Source organism: Rhea americana, unplaced genomic scaffold, assembly GCF_003343005.1.
Source record: "Rhea americana isolate MKP2758 unplaced genomic scaffold, rheAme1 scaffold_15, whole genome shotgun sequence".
In the NCBI taxonomy this organism is placed as follows: domain Eukaryota; kingdom Metazoa; phylum Chordata; class Aves; order Rheiformes; family Rheidae; genus Rhea; species Rhea americana.
This window is the reverse complement of record NW_028185594.1, coordinates 541,655-558,543: the sequence shown is the minus strand read 5'-3', so window position 1 is coordinate 558,543 and position 16,889 is coordinate 541,655. Positions and strand designations below refer to the sequence as shown.

The window sequence follows — 16,889 nt, the reverse complement described above, 5'->3', positions numbered from 1 at the left end:
TTTTTTTTTTTCCTGGTCCGTGCAAGACTTTTTCAGACATGAATTTTAAAATGTTAATGGGAAAAAAAATGGATGCAAAGGAATTCCCGAACCTCTTAATGCCAAAATTGTGAAAAATTCTCCTGCAGTTAGAGGAGGGGGGGATTTCACTTGGTGCGTGTGTTGGGTACGTGCAGGATGAATAGTCCTCCTCCAACCTTCAATTCACCATGTAGATCATCAGCAGATGTAATTTGAAGTAAGGCAAGCCTCAGCATCAGCYGCTGCCTGCTTTATATCTCTCCTCCTGCTTCACCCAGTCCCTTTTCCTCCCTCATAGGAGGACGGGGGCATTCGGTCTCGAAAGCAGGCAGCAAGACCAAGACTTTTTCCCCATGTGACTCATTAATTAAAGCCCCAAATTGAGCTCTTTGCTTGCAAGCTGAAGGACCTGCTTAAACAGTGTTGACAGAATGAAATGAACATTTGAAAAGATCCTGCACGATCAGCCTATAGGAGCGGCGGTAACCCCCTGGAACTGGGGCCATGAAAAACAAGGTACTGGTTTCCGTCCCCTCCGAGGAAAGAGTCTGGACACGGAAAAAAGTTGCCCTTCAGCTGCGAAGTGCCGAGAGCCTGGGCCAGCAAGCGGGCAGACGATGGGGGATTTCGGGTGCCTGAAGAGCTGAATTGGGCTGTATTTGCYGGCGGTAAATTCACCTGCCATATCCCATTCCTGGACAAGCTCCCAAAGCAAATTCCCTCTGCAGGAATGCTCATGGGGATGTTTGCGGCTGTATCCATACCTAAATATTACGGAAAGAAGGATAATGTAATTCCCACTCCCAGGAAATGGCACTTCTCAGTATCCTTTGCAAACCGCATAGCGGAGGCACCCCTTTCCTAGGCGATATTATCCATTGACTGAATAAGCTGAAGAAGTCTCTTAGAGTCGTCTTTAATATAGCCAAAGGCATATGGGGGCTCCTAAAGGARTGGAGGGGGAAATAAGGTTATCACTGGCAAATCTTCAACCAAGAGGGGAAAAAAAAATGGTGCTGAAATAGGGCATTGTAGCACAAGAAATTGCAGTGAAGGCACTGGGCTCCGTACGAGATGCTCTTCAGGACGAAGCCGAATATCAGTCAGCCCAAAGTGATTTGTGCTTGCTCGCGGTGCTTAACGCTTGCTTGCGTTTTATTGCCTGCTTGTTCGCACTAAACCCGGTGCTGCTGTAAGCCACGGGCAAAGCCGCTGCGTTCGCTACACCTGCCCCAGCCGTGYGTGGGAGCGGAGCGGAGCCCCGGTGCCGAGGTGGTGCTTGGCGTATGCTCCTCGGTTGAAGAGCGTTAAACCACCTGCTCCACATTTTTTGGGAGTGCCATGTCCACCCAATATCCAGCCTTACCCATAAGGGTCACCAAATTTAATGTTGCTGCTAGAGATCAATGACACACACATATATATTCTTGCTCTTCGAGCTGCATTGCTCCTGTCTTAACTGTGCCTGAACTTCCATACTATATCACCRTAAAAATCTTCACAGTTGTCTTAGCAAACAGCCCAAAGTGCTGTGGTCTTGTACAAGTGTTATGCTAAGCAAAGCAAATCTCCCCATTACGCTGTCTGCGGGAGCAGCAAACTTCTGCCATCAGTCTCCCCTGAGCATGGGGAAAAATGGTTATTACTGTTCTGCTCACATAGGAGCGTTGCAGTCACGGCTTGAGATGACAGCCCTTGCCCAGAGAAGCTGCTTGGTGCTGCTGTGATTATAATAAATAGCTTTCTTGATGTGCTTGACGTCATCAAGGGTTTCTGAGTAGCCTGCTCTTCTGAATTAGAAAAAACAACAACAAAAAAACAATAAAAAAAACCCAAACCTGCTGTCTGTCCCGTTCTTTGTGATGCTTTAAATCAGCTCAGCGGACTCCAGTCACAGCGCCAGCGGCACGAAGTCCTCACGGGGAGCTCTACGGAGTCTCTTGCCCAGGTGTCTTCTCTAAGGCCTCTGCGCTTCGGTTCGATGCAACCTGCTCTGATCGTTGGACAAACAGGATCTCCAGTTTCAAGATTTAGATGGGAAAAACCGAGCTGCCTGACAATGACCGTGCTGGAAAAGTGGCTTTTCAGCCAGAGGGCATTTAAGCTGAATTATYGAAAAGGGAGAGTGGAAATTTGGCCTCCTGCTTGATGGCAACAGTTTTTGTGGGTTGAAGGGACTGGAAGGAGAAGAGACAGTGCAAAATGGTCCAACCAGTTTGCTCTGATGTTTTCCAAAGAAAGCATTTCATTTTGGCAATGCCAAAGTGGTTATTTTGTGATAGCTCTGGTTCAGGGCAGTGGTTGTGCTGGCCTAAATTAAAAGAACAAAAGCTCTGGCAAAAGCATTGGGTATGCTGAAAAGGCAGCAAGTCATCTCAGTGGAGGGCAGATGACAGAAGCACCCAAAGCCAGGTTTAAATCAGTTTTGCTAAAAAACAAGGGGAAAAAAACCACCACTGTTTCTATAAATCTTTTCCCCTTCAGTTTTACCTGTGAATACAGGGGATGGAGCAGCTCACTCCTCAGCTGTGTTCAAGTAACACTTGTCCAGCCAGCACAGGGACACAGTGCTGCCTCCATAAGGGCTCGGTTCGGTCATCTCCTCATGTTCCCGCCAGCCTTACATTCCTGTTATTTTAAAAAAAAAAAAAAAAAAAAAAAAAAAAAAAAGGGTCTTTCCTTTATCCATCTCTTTTGGGAGGAGTGGCAGCATCCCAAGGATTTTCCGTCAGAGGAGAGGTCCTCACCAGGTCCTGCTGGAGAGGAGCGCTGCAACTATTAGTGTTGAGTTACCACTTGGCAGAGCTGCCCTGGTCCTCAGCCGGGGCAGGGACACCGCCATTGTGGGCTCTGCCCAAAGAGCAGGCAGATCTGCTCATTCCTTCCCCCAAATGAATGACCACCTCTCCACCACGGACCTCAAAAAGGCAAGTGTGACGCTTTTAGGACATCCTCCTTGTCTGACTCCTCTTTGATCATGCTGTCCCACCCCTGCTTGGCTCCTTCCTGCTACATCTCCCTTCTCTCTCCATCCCATGTATACAGGCATCTCTGAGGGTTGTTTAATGTTTTCTTTCCCCCAAATGGGGAAGAAGAAGAGCTCAAGGAGGCCAAGAGACACAGGGAGGAGGAGGAAGGAGCAAAGAACTGCTGCTTCCCAGCGCTCCCTTGCGCTTTTGGCAGAGCTTAATTGGCTCGCGGGGCTATAAATCTTCTATAGTTAAGTGCAAGGAGAAGGCTGTGGCTGAAAAAATGCGTGGGGGTGTTGAGGTAGTAGTGGATTCTCGAAGATGATTAACAGGCAGCCGGAGGGCAACAATAGAGAAAACAACCTTCCCCTTTACTTGCCACCCTGATCTCCAGAGGAAGCTTTTTGTTTAAATTTTAATGAAAAGGGCTTTTCTCTGGGGATGCAGAGCAGACTCGTTGGAGTCTGCCCATCCCCTGCTTCTCCGACCCTGGCAGGAGATCAGCTCATCCTGTTTAAGAGGTACAGGCACTTACTTCAACTTTAAATACAGCCAGCTACAATTATTGGCGTTCCCATTGCATTTGACCCTGGACTTTTAACAGCAGAAAATGAGTCCACCTGATGGAAAAGCCTGTTCGGAGTGTCATAACACAACAACATCCATCAGACTTCCTGAAGCAGAGCATTAAAATCTGTTACGAATAGCGCAGGCAGCAGCACGGCGCAGCCAACACGGAGACCTCTAAGCTGTCGGAGGAGAAGACAGTTTCAAGAGGCTGCCAGAGAAATATTGCAAATGAGTTTGCAGCCTTTCCAAATGGGAATGTGCCTTTTCATGAGACGCTGGCTGCAGGGAGAAGCCGCAGCAAAGATCATTTGCTAGACATTTCCAAAGGGGCAAGGGCAGGAGCAAGATCGGCAGTAATTGCAAAAATCCCCAGCTCATGACCAAAAAGAGGCTGGGGGGGTTGTCTCCCTGCCCCTCTCTGAATTCAAATCAGGAAGGGCAATTGGAGAGGAAAACTGGGATCCCTCTGTGAATACCACGTGATGCATGAGTAGATGCACCAGCATGCAAAACAGAGGTCTCAAAAACAAAAAATACACTTGATGTCATGGTGATTATAATTAACATCTACACGTTTAGCCTTGAGGACACCACAGGTTGAGCAAAAGTCTGGAGCAGAATGGACAAACGTATTAAAAATATATTGGGGCAGCAAGCAGCACCCGAACTTCAGTTTTAGGGCTGCCTCAGTGGAAAAAAAGCTCAGGGTCTAGCCACACAAACTGTGTCTCTCAACCTGCAGYGCCGGGTTTGGAGGCAGCCATGTGCTGGATGGCAAGAGCAAGCCAGTGGGCTTCAGGACCTTCCCCTGGCCTTGCCAAAATGCATTTTCAACTTACATGTATACGCGTACGTGCACACACACACACAGATACACATATAGTCTAGCATGTGGTTTGGCTTTTCTATAATTAATTTTTTTCCGTAACTTTGAGGGATCCCCCAAACCTGCCTGTGGAACAAAATCACAGCTTGCTGGCACATGGATATATGTACTAATGCTAAAKTCTGGTAGACCCGTCATCAGCGGCATCTTGCCCAGGCACTCCTGCTGTGGCTTTATTAATAGGGGCATAAAAAGCTGCTATAAACTGATCTAAATTTATAGAGGCATTTATTAAAGGGGAGGGTCACTGAAACAGGAGCAAAATTCAAACACCACCACCTACCTTGCTTGGCAACGGCCTAACTTGCCCACCGCTAGTTGAGCCCAGCACTATCAAACCTTGCCTGAAATGTCACGTTTCCCCCAGCTCTCATCGTTCTGGTGTGCCTAGTGCCATAGAGGAATTAGATTTAGAAGAGTGATGTTTAGGGGCTGTGCGTGGGCCAACGAGATGCTCAAACGTCTCCTCGCTTCCTCGATGCCGCAAATGCAGCCACCCTGATCTTCTCCACGTGCTGTTGTCTCTGGCATTAATTCACGGCACTAAAAGTAATGCAAGCGCAAGCGGGGAGGAGGAGCAGGTTTGTAGAGAAACAGCTGGGCAACGGGTATTTGCAGGCCTTTTACGAGAATGGGAAAAATTAAAAATCTTGCTGACTTGCTACTCGGCTCTGATATTTTATAATAAACCAGAAAAACTGCCAACAACGAGCAACTTGAAGGAATCCCCCTTCCTAAAATCAGACTTCTCAGAAAGCTTATGTAGGAGATGAATTTTGTTAACTTGACACTGTAAATTGTTCACGGTTGACAGCCTCTGGCCAGTGGGGATCCCCGGGATTAGCGGGAGCTTGGGCACAGCTTGTGACCRCCACGGACCAAGGGGGAGAAGCTGGCTGCCGGCCACACGCGTTGGTGGGGAGTCACCAGTTTAAAGCAGCAAAACCCTGTCTGTGCCTTGACGCTCGTCCGCATCRTTTGATCCTTGTAGCCAAACCTTACAAGGTGAAATCTTCTGTAGGAGGCACTTCTTTCCTGTAAGGGTGACAGAGCACTGGAGTAGGTTGCCCAGAGAGGTTGTGGAGTCTCCTTCTCTGGAGCTATTCAAAACCAACCTGGATCTGATCCTGTATAACACATTCTAGGTGACCTTGCTTGAGCAGGGAGATTGGACTAGATGATTTCTGGATCATCTAGGGTGCCGGGCTGGGGTGGGTAGAGCATGATGGCTCTAAGGGCTCATGTAAGTGTGGTGAGACACATCAGGCACCTGTAGCTTGTCCACACCTCCCAATTAAAAAAGGGGGGGGAAAGTGTTTGTTTCTCTTGTGTGTGTTTCCAGGTCCCAACTGCTTCGCAGGCACCACCATCATCCCYGCCGGCATCGAAGTGAAGGTGGACGACTGCAACATCTGCCACTGCCACAACGGGGACTGGTGGAAGCCGGCACAGTGCTCCAAGCGCGAGTGCCAGGGCAAGCAGGCCCTGTAGCAGCCGCCGGCGTCGGCCTGCCACTGCCAGCGGTTGGGTCACCAGCAAAACCTTCGAGGGGCTGTGCAAGCAGAGGGCCAGTTTTGGGGGTGGGGTGGGGTGGGGGGGGATTGTTTTTTTTAACCAAGATGAGAAGGCCTCTCTCCTTCGCGCTCATGGTCTTTTCTCTTGCTTCACCTGATACATATATGGTCTCTCGGTATCTACTCTGCTTTTGTAATTCTCAGTGCTTGATAGGGATTTGGTGATCACATTTTCTTGGAGCTGGGGGAAAGGACGGAAGGAAAGGAAAACGTGCACGAGCTCTTTAGCTGGTGACGCCCCCTCCAAGACGCCAGTGAATTCACTGTTCTCACTTCCGGCAATGTRGACTGCATTTTGCAGTTTTTATTTATTTCATTCTTTCGCTGTTGTGATTTTTTKTTGTTGTTGTTGTTTTTAAGCCTCTTCCTCAGCTGGGATCGTTGGGGCAAWGCAGGTATGAGTGAAGCAATTAATTATTTTTTTTATAGTGTCCATTGAGGCTAAAAATGAGGGAGGGGGAAGGCTGCTAAGGAYGAGGCAGGGATGTATAAATTAAAAGGGGAGGAAGGATTACAAATCACAACTGGAATGTAATCTGCAGGAGGAGTGAGCGAGACGCACAGGTATGTGCGCGGCCATCCACGGAGCAAGCTGTACCTGTGCTATACTTTCCCCACTGAGTGGGGACAATAAAGTCGAAGCCACCTACACCCTCACCGCGATGCTGATGAGACCCAGAGCTGACGCCTGGCCACGCGGGCGCAGCAACCAGGACCGTGAAAAGCGAAATTGGTTGAAAGATCCCCAAGAGAACAACTTTGTACCTTCACAGGGGCGGTGTTTCTCCCTTGGCGTTTTCTTTGTTTTGAGCCGACTATAATCTCGTCGATTTAGCGGGCCGAGCTCATACAGGAATTTTGTCGGCTTACGTTGTACATATTAGTTCTTCTCGCTGTGTGATGCCTTCTGGTGCAAGTGGTGGGGCTGAAGTAAGTAGATCCCACCTGAGCCATGGCACAACTGCCTCTGGAGCGTTGGCCCCAATTATTATTTTTGCCCAATTATCCTGCATTCGCCTCGYGGGCCTGTCGTTGCCTCCTGCTGCGCTGCAGGTGCCAAACGTGTCCTCACTGAAGCCAGCGGCAACGTTTCTATTGACTTCAGTAACAGCAGGACTTGGCCACTGTGCATTAAAAACAAACAGACAAACAAACAAAAAAAAGTCAAGCCCCATCTCTGCCCGCAGCCGCTAGGGAGGTTTCCGTACCCACCTCCGGTGCGTGGAAATCGTGTTGTGAAATGAAAGGGCACGGCGCTGTGCTGCTGTGCCTGGCAGCATATGGCTTCGCCCCCCCACCCCTCCAAACCCAGGAGATGAGGAACAGCCCCGGTGCTCCASGACTGCCCCCACCACGCGCACTCAGGCCCTTCCAGCGCATTGCAGGGGAAGTTGCTGGTCCTCCAAAAGCATGTCACCCCCACTGAACCAGCCTGGCTGGCTTTCCCTTAACGTGCCTGAAAACATTTCCCAGAGGACCAAATTATGAGGTTTGCGTTCGCCCTGGCATCCTCCGAGCGGCACCGTGCTAAAGGCAGCAAGACCGTTAGTGCATAAGGGGCAAAGTGCTGCGAGGCCTCCCTGGAGCAGCCAGAGGGGCCACCTAGGCCCTCCAGGAGTCCCATGAGCATCCCTATCCCTGGGAATAATAATAATAATAATAAAAAAGTAAGGCCTTTTGCAGTGGTGGAGATGCAGCAGCATGGTTCAGCTCCCCAAAAAAATGTGTGGCAGCATGGGAAAGAGCTCTGCAGAAGGCAGCGATGGCCCTGCTGGAAGGAGAGGTCCCCGGCGGTGTTTGCGAGCAGCAGGTGAGCACCGGTTTTGCCTTCGCCGGTCACTCTTCGAAGCGATACTGGGAGAGAAGAGCTGGGCGCCACTTCGCCACGCTGCTCCGTCCTGGTGACCACAGGAGTCTTTCAAACCATCGCTAACATTTATCGCGTTTTTGTTACTCTCGTTAGGGTGACCGGGATGATTTTGTTCAGCCCTCGAGCTGACACTTACCCTTGATGGCGACAACAGCAAATTCTCGTAACAGCATCCTACACCGGAGTCAATCAGCGCAGTCTCAGTTTGTGCACACTGTTGCCTTTATAGTCTTATTTCTTCCCCATTTTTCATTTTTCCTGGAGGCCCAGATTCTTCGCAGYGGTAGAATAACCAATATGCGCCCGATGATTGGTTTACTTCTGCTGAGGATTTGCCTCCTGCAATTTTTTAACAGATACCATTCAATAAGTCACCGTCATATTTATTTGTAAGCTGTTGCCTGTCAATGACTATCCAGTTTCAAAATCTTTAAACAACAATAGTGTGCCTGAAACTAGTGAGAAAACAAACTATACTGTAAAAAARGGGGGGGGGGTCTAGAAACAATATTTGATGTGTAAAAGAATATATTATTAAAAATTATTTTGTTAAATATAAAGTATGTGAACCAGCAAAACCCAACATCATATATTTGTGGTGTATTTTACTCTCCCGAGCTTCTGTCCCCTCAAGGTCATACTCCCTCGTCGCGCCCTTGCTTTGTGCCGGTCGTGGCCTTGCTGGGGGTGCCCGCGAGCGCTGAGACAGGCTGGGAAGTGTCGGCTCTGTGTCGAGAAGTAGCTGCAGAAGTCCCTGAGCTACCAACAGGCTGGGTTGGACGGCGAGCCCCTCAGCTGCTGTAGCTCAGCAAAGCTTCAGCAGCACTACTGAAGCTGCACTGGTTCCACCTCTGTGCCAGCGGCCTTTATACCCGCTCGCTGGTCTCCTCCTTTGCAAAATATGTGTCAAACTCGGGCTGCCCTTTTCATCATTAACCATCAAGCAAGCAACGAGTTGACTACCACAGTTTTGAGGCTTTTCCATAAGCTTTTTGCCTGGTTTGGTGCCATTTTATATTTGCTGCCATTTCATGAATGTGGAAATTTGCTTTCCGTTCACAAACACCATTTGGTCCCTCCAGCTGCATCATTATTTACACTGATTAGTAGTTACTCTAATTAATTACAGCTTAATTACTGTAGTTAATGTTTGTACAGTGCTTGGAACAAGTACAGCACTATACGTGCTACATATTCTTATTTTCTTCATTATTAATTAAACATCATCTRCATTTCCATGCTGTGCTTCTTAATTATTTTCCAAGAGGCAACGCTCTTATTCCCACCATGTAGTATCTATCTTACTCATAGCTTCCAACAGGTTGCTTTGCAATGCTAAAACTGCCATGTGGCACAGGAGCAGGAAGAACCCTTAATTTATTTTTGCTGTGTATCTGTATCATCATCTATGGTGAGACAGATGATTGATAAGCAAGATAGAWAKRMMTKYYTTTTTTTWAAAAAAAAAATCTTTTCAGACCATTGAATCTAAAAACAAAAGAAATAAAGCTAGTCACAGGGGGTGCTTCCCTAGAACCTCTCGCAGCAGCTGAACTAGAGAGGAAACTTCCTGCAACAAGGTTTTAGTTGATGCAGAGAGGGAGAAGGGGGGGGGGGTGTCTCAGCAGCAAACATCAAAAAGATTAAATATATATAAATATAAATACAAATTACAAATAAACACACACACGCGCGCGCGCACACACACACACACACACACACACACAAATATGTATTTTTTCATATATATACATATATATATAGATATTAAAAAAAAAAAAAAAAAAAAAAAAAAAAAAAAAAAAAAAAAAAAAAAAACACAAAGTTTAGCTTAGTGAAGGCAGCTGTGCCCAGTATGCTCGCTGGGCACAGCAACTGGGTGCTGCTGGAAGAGGCGGCCCAGCTCCAGCCAGCTCACACATGTAGGTACTGTGTGCCTTGCATGTCTGGACCCAGCAGAATGCACCATCCCAGTGGGGCCAGAGCAACAGCCTAGTGTTGGCTGACCCCACAGGGGCAGCTCTCTGAGCCTCTGAGACCAGAAATATCTGGACAGCAGTATCTCTCCATCAAAGAAAGGGCTGCAAATCTCACTGCATGGTCAGGGCTGTCCTCCAGGCGCTGTGGAGACGTGAGGTTTCTTCACGTCAGTGCCCAGTGTGTAATTAATTGCCCTGAGCATGCATCATCACCAGGCCTGAAAGCTTCTGTCTTCCCCTCTGCAGAGGATTGAGACTTCTTTTGGGTTTCTTTTTACCCACACCATGAAAAATAATTCTCACATATATGAGCTTATTCCATTGATGTGCACCTACTCAGCTGACACACAGGGCAGAGCAAGCCACCCTTGCTGGTCAGCACTTTCCTGGTTCACAGCTCTTTCTTTCGTTATTGATTGCAAATGTTGATGGAAAGATGCTGGGCAACAAAAAGGAGCCTGTGCATTTGTGYGCTGTGTCTCTCTAGGTTGAATGTATGTGCCCAAAAACCACACCAAGGACAAGGTTCTCCTGCTGCCTGAGCTCCTTCAGCTATGGCCTGGAGCATCTTGCTGCTCACTGCCGGAACTGGCACAGSAAAGCTCAGGTGATCAAACAGTAATTTGAAGGCTGTAGCATGAACTTGTGTGAAATGAGGCCTGAGATAGATAGATAGCGGCAAGGAGTAACGAGTACATATAGGTTGTGTGTCTCTCTAAGTAGCTCAAGCATCTTTGTTAGCCCAACATGTCTGTGCCATGGACAGGTTACAGATGGGAGGAAAAAAGAAAAAAAAAARAAAAACATAGTGGCTGCACCTCTCTCCTGTCCCAAATGGGAATAAGCAGGCAGCAGCACCAGCTACTGGGGTAGTACGATTTGGAGCTACTGGTAAAATACTCTATCTGCATGCGTTGTCCCCCAAAGAGCAGCAGGGCAGATGTGCAATCAGCATGAAGAATTGGCCGTCCTGGGTCACCTAAATCATTTTACATCCATGCAGCGGCCGCTCTGCTCCCTGAGGCCAGGCAGGCATGGAAAGCCCCACCTCGAGGTCTCAGCGCCCATCCGGGCCATGCAGTTGGGCTGGGCCCTGGCATGCCAGGAAGATCCGCACGCTCCACCCAGCAGGCTCACATGGGACACGGCAGGAACTCAGCCCGCTTTCCTCCCCAGCTGCTGCATCTCACCACCATTCAAGCAAGCACCTGATAAAATAAACCCCCCTGAGCAGGGATGAAATGCCCCATGCTGCTGGCTCAGGGTAGATGATAGCATGGCTCTAGCATTGCAATGCCATTGATCTCGCTCTCTAGATGCTATATTTTTTTTCTGATCCTGCATATTTCCAGAGTTTCAGCCTCATCTCAAACTTTTTTTTTTTTTTTCATTTTTAGTTCAGTTCTCCCTTTAATTAATCATAGCACTGGGCCAGCCAGACCCATTAACTACTCTTCTCATTTAGACCTTTCAGAGATGCAGTTACAGATGCAATTTAATTTGTTGACCCATGATCGATCGATAGCAATTAATACCATCTCTTTAATCTTGTTGAAAGGTTCATCTTGGGCTTCCAGATGCTGCTGTCTCAAGGGAAACATGTCTGCTACATATGTTATTAGATGGGGGATCACAACCTCCTCTGCAGGCACCGTCCTTCCCTGTCCCCCCAAGCTGACACATCCAATATCAGCAGAAGTTGCGCTCACAGTCAGGCACATTCAAGAGTTCAGGATGCCCTTGCAGCAGGTGGTACATATCCAAAACCCWCTACACACATGACTCTTTTTAAGGCCTTCTGTAAGAAAGAAAGACTGGCATTGGAGTCTACGAACTGAGAGATCAATGATAACTTCATTTTAATTAATTAATGATAAGGGATGATATAACTGCATGATGGCTTTAGATTGTCCCAGGTCAAGGAACGGGGCTAAAATGGACAAAACACAAGGCATTTGTAGGAGTCTGGGGAGAGCAGAAGGCAGACAAGACTGAAGGGGAAGACAGAAGAGGAGAGGACTTGATTGATAGAGCAGAAAGTAACGGGAGGTGGAATTGATGGGTTGGAAAGACAAGGGAGGGACAGAGGTGTTCAAGAGCATAGCGTGAGGGAGGTTAGGAGTGGGCATGACACAACCTTTGAGACCTCAATAGAAAAGGGAGCCAACAGCTCTTGAAATGAAGCATGAGAAGAGCAGGCCAGGAAGTGTGTATCTTACAGGTGACAACTTCAGCATCAGAAGCAGAGATTTTTGCAGAAAAGTAGGGAAGGAAATACGTCCTCTGTGCAAAACTGAGAAGGAAGCAGTGGCAGGAAAACAATGGTTGCTGAGAAACTGGAGAACTGGCCTAGATGGAGGGGGAGAGGGGAAGAAAGAGAGAGGAAGGCACCTAGAGCCAGAAAGGCAGTCCTCCTTCCTGCGGGGATGGCAGTTTAACCCCTAATTCGCCCTTTGATGCCATTTCTTACCCCCTAACATGCAGTAGGTGGGTACAGGCTCCTTCTCCCCACACAGTGGAAAAGCTTGCCTTTACCTGGTCCTGATTAATATGTCGTTACCCAAATATAAGATTATTTCCCATTCACGGCTCTATCACCTGCAGTCACCAGGCACATCTCACTCTCCCCTGCAGCAACCTGCAGGAGTGACTCACTCAAAATAAGGGTAAAGCTGGAAAAAGAAATGGCCTTTTTCTGATCCATGACCTGGGGCCTGTGTATGATCCCATCTGCAGGCTCAGAAACATGTGCAAAATGAAATTTTGAGTGCTTTCTGATTGCCTGACTTGCATTGGGCCCAGGAGAATCGGCTGTCCCAGGATCTCTCTATGTTGGCAGCCCAACCAGCCAGGCCCACGGCTCCTTTTCCATACGACTTTCCCCTGGACAAAGGCAATGATGGTCTGGCAAAGAGAGGGAGAAAGCAAGTAGAAGCTATTAAATTTGTTTCAGTGGGACAGAACAGAATTTCAGTAATAATTAATGCCACTATTAAGGATGCTCATTTAGATTATAACGCATCTGGTATGAGAAAGGACATAGTCAAGGTATTTTTGATCATTATGACACACACACACACACAAAATGTTTCATGGTGCTTTTCTGTTTATAAAGGCACCCATGAAAGCTTGAAGGGAAACCACTGTGCCACTCTCCCACTGTGCTACCCATATGGATTATCCATTACAATGTTTCAGAGGTAGCTTGGCTTTGTGCCTTGCAAAACAGCCAAGCCACGTGGTCAACTCATTTTGGAAAAATATGTAAATTTGGAAAGCAAAACTCTAAGCAAGCAAGGCTTTGCTTCGTCCATCTGACTGAGGCACAATAATCAGCTTGAAGAGAGAAGCCAGAGTGCTTTCCCTTAGAGATGGAGCCTATGCTTTACGTTACGCAGCTCAGCGGCTGAAAGGTGTCACCTTAAGTATTTACATCATTCCCAACACTACCATCAAGCATTTGGTTAATAAAAAATCACTCCGGATTAATAAATAAGGAGCAGTGATCTTTGCTCTTATTCATTACTTAGCTAGCTTAATGGATGCGACCTCTGCCTTGCGTTAACAGTTTTCCTGGACATTCCAGAGCACGGTTCAGCTGAATTAGTTATTTTGCCTTTTTTTTTTTTTTTTTTAAAAAAAGCTTTGTTTTTTTTTTTGTTGTTGTTTTTGAGGGGGCAGTAAAAGGCTTCCCGGGAAAATTTGTCTTTAATGTTTTAAAACAGAGCAATTCTGGAGTCATGCTGTGTTAATAGACTGTCTTCAGCCACACAGATTGATGTGCACGTTTCCAGGGSAAGGTAGGCCTGGGTGAGAAAGGAAATATATAAAAATGCAAGGAACTTGCTCTCTCACAAATAATCCACTCTCATACGTGCCGAAATGCTCGTTTTTCAGTCCATTAAGTTCAATTTAATGCAGCTAGAACATGTCTGGAATTGAGAGAATGGTAAAGGTTTCAGTTTTTAATTTTACTCAAATGAAAAAATCTACATGCTCCTTGCTAGTGTCAGTACTTAGGCAGCAAAGACAACAGGCCCCGCAGGAAGCATGAGACCAAGGTTAAAGCACTTCTTAGTCAAGATGCTACAATACCCGTAGAAGCAATTTTCCATTGTATTGCATATCTTCTGGTACTTTATTGGCACAAATAGAAGCTTTGAGCAAAAGGGGTGCACAGGGACCCATTTCAGCTGCAGATGGCTTTAAATTTTCCCTAACTTCCTTCAAAATAACTAATTCAAGGTTACTTTCCCAGCCTGTCAGAGTCCTGTGCGCTTTGGCTAATTGTATATCCAAACAAATAGTAAAGTCTGCCCCTCCTCGCCTGCACTAAAAGGAATCAAATGGAGATGTGCTTGAAAAATAAAGCATCATTTTCAAAAACCTTGGCATGCATGACCAGTTTGGCATTTGGTGGATGCATTTGTGGTGGGGCTCGCATGCCTTCAGATAAGGACTGAAAATTACTGCATGGATAAGGGCGGGCTTGCCCAGCCTGAGAAGAGTAAGGTTTCCAAGGTGTCACTGGGAAGGAGAAAGCTTTACCTACACAGCAGCATCTGCAAGTAACAGCAAAAATCACATCAGGTTAAAAGGACTAGGGGACAAAGCAGGAGAAGAGGAGATCATGTAAACTCCGTAAGAGGATGTTTTATTCCTGCCTGTTCCTGTTAGGTGCGTCTCAGAGAATACAAGGCTGTTCCACATCTAGCTAGAGTTTGGGGACAGATGCATGCCCTGCACTCCCATCTCTCTCCAAAACCATTAGTGCTGATATGGGCTCCATCCCGCTGGAATCTGAGCCTGTGGATCACAAACTAACTGTGGATCACCATTTCCAAGGCCAAAACTGCCCAACATTTATATGCTGCCATGTAATGCATCGTAGTGGTACTGTAGGAATGCTAAGGGCAGCCCTCATGAATCCTGCAGCCTGGACATGAGGGAGAAAGTCCAGAGAAGGGAAGACTTTCCTTTGGTTGAGGAGGATAGGATTAGAGACCTTCTAGGTGGGCTAGACATCCACAAATCCATGRGCCYRGAYGRGAWGYACCCACARGTACTGAGGGAGCTGGTGGATGTTGTTGCCAGGCCACTCTCCATCATCTTTGAAAGGTCCTGGAGAACTGGAGAGGTGCCTGAGGACTGGAAGAAAGCCARTGTCACTCCAGTCTTCAAGAAGGGCAAGGAGGAGGACCCAGGCAACTATAGGCCAGTCAGCCTCACCTCCCTCCCTGGAAAGGTGATGAAACAGCTCATTCTGGATGTCATCTCCAGACACACGGAGGAAAAGAAGGTGATCAGGAGTAGTCAGCATGGATTCACCAAGGGGAAATACTGCTTAACCAATCTGATAACCTTCTATGATGGAAGGCTGGGCAGGTGAGGGGAGAGCAGTGGACGTTGTGTACCTTGACTTCAGCGAGGCTTTTGACACTGTCTCCCATAATATACTCCTAGACAAGCTCAGGAAGTGTGGGCTAGACGAATGGACAGTGAGGTGGATTGAGAACTGGCTGAACAAAGGGTCATCATCAGTGGTGTGGAGTCTAGTTGGAGGCCTGTGGCTAGTGGTGTTCCCCAGGGCTAAATGCTGGGTCCCATCCTGTTCAACTTTTTCATCAATGACCTGGATGAGGGGATGGAGTGCCTCCCTAGCAAGTTTGCTGATGATCCCAAGCTGGGAGGAGTGGCTGATACACCTGAGGGCTGTGCTGCCATTCATCAACCTGGACAGGCAGGAGAGCTGGGCAGAGAGGAACCTCTTGAGGTTCAACAAGGGCAAGTGAAGAAAAGACTGAGGGGGATTTATCAATGTCTACAAGTACCTGAAGGGAGGGTGTCAAGGGGACAGGGACAAACGTTTTTCCATTGTTCCATGAGACAGGACAGGCAGAAATTGAACCACGGGAATTTCCATCTGAAGATGAGAGGGAATTTCTTCACTGCAAGGGTGACAGAGCACTGGAACAGGTTGCCCAGAGAGGTTGTGGAGTCTCCTTCTCTGGAGATGTTCAAGGCCCGGCTGGATGCAACCCTGTCTAGCATGCTCTAGGAGACCCTGCTGAGTAGGGAGGTTGGACTAGATGATCTCCAGAGGGCTCTGCCAACCTTACTGATTCTATGATTCTATGAATTGTCCTCCTGAGAAACCATACTAAGGACAGAAACAAGTCAATGAATGGGGAAAAAAAAGATCCTAAAATCAGCGTACAAATTTAAACGAAGGCTTGTTTGAATTTCTATCCAACAAAGCCAACACAACGGATTTGCCATTATACTTTTTGAGAGGGGACAGAAACACCCATAGTAARATGACGAATACATCAGCAAAAATTTTGCCCACTGCATGTGGCACAAACACAAAAAAGGGGAAATTACTTTCATTCATGAGCCAGGGCAGACAATAAGCAACAACTCTGGAGCCTCAGCACAAAAACTTTGAGGGGTTACAGCCTATCTGTCATCATTAAAGGTTGGTACAGGCTCAATTACAAAGCAGTCAGCACCCTGGAGTTTGTTCTGGTGAGAAGAGTGAAACTGAGCAGGTTAGAAAACATGAAAACAAGAAAGAATCAGGAAAAAGACTGAGCCACCTTCACTTCAAAGCAGCATGAATTTAGGCCAGAGTCTGCTCCTGAAGAAGGTGCTCAGAAAACTCTGGCTTCGCATAGAGGTGTCACCCTCAGCACCAGCAACATGAGGGATCTCCCACAGTTCCCCAGCCTTGATATTAATAGCTTCATTCACCACCCTACAGGTGGCACCACTTGCCACATTACTCCTACCCATGCCTTTGGGCAAGAGTAGCAGGACCCTCAGTCTGATTTTCTCATATTCGTTTGGTGATGAGTGTCCTTTAATCCAAGACCAGCTAATCTGTACCACCTCTGTCCTTGAAAACGTGTATTTTTTTCAGGTCCACACAAGTGAACTTGGTAGCTTTCCAAAGACTGTTATTGGGATGCGCTGTGTAATATCAAAGTGACAATGGCTGAAAATTCAATATCAGTATGA

General features: G+C 47.3%; 1 protein-coding gene across 1 annotated transcript in view; it reads left to right on the top strand.

Moving 5' to 3' along the window:
• VWC2L (von Willebrand factor C domain containing 2 like) overlaps nucleotides 1-6,011 on the top strand; it is a 46,487-nt gene extending 40,476 nt beyond the window's left edge. Inside the window, exon 4 of the mRNA XM_085299321.1 lies at nucleotides 5,789-6,011. Coding sequence (XP_085155447.1) covers nucleotides 5,789-5,937 — 149 coding nt within the window. The 3' untranslated portion in view covers nucleotides 5,938-6,011. The remainder of the gene's footprint in view (nucleotides 1-5,788) is intronic.
• The last annotated feature ends 10,878 nt before the right edge of the window (nucleotides 6,012-16,889 follow it).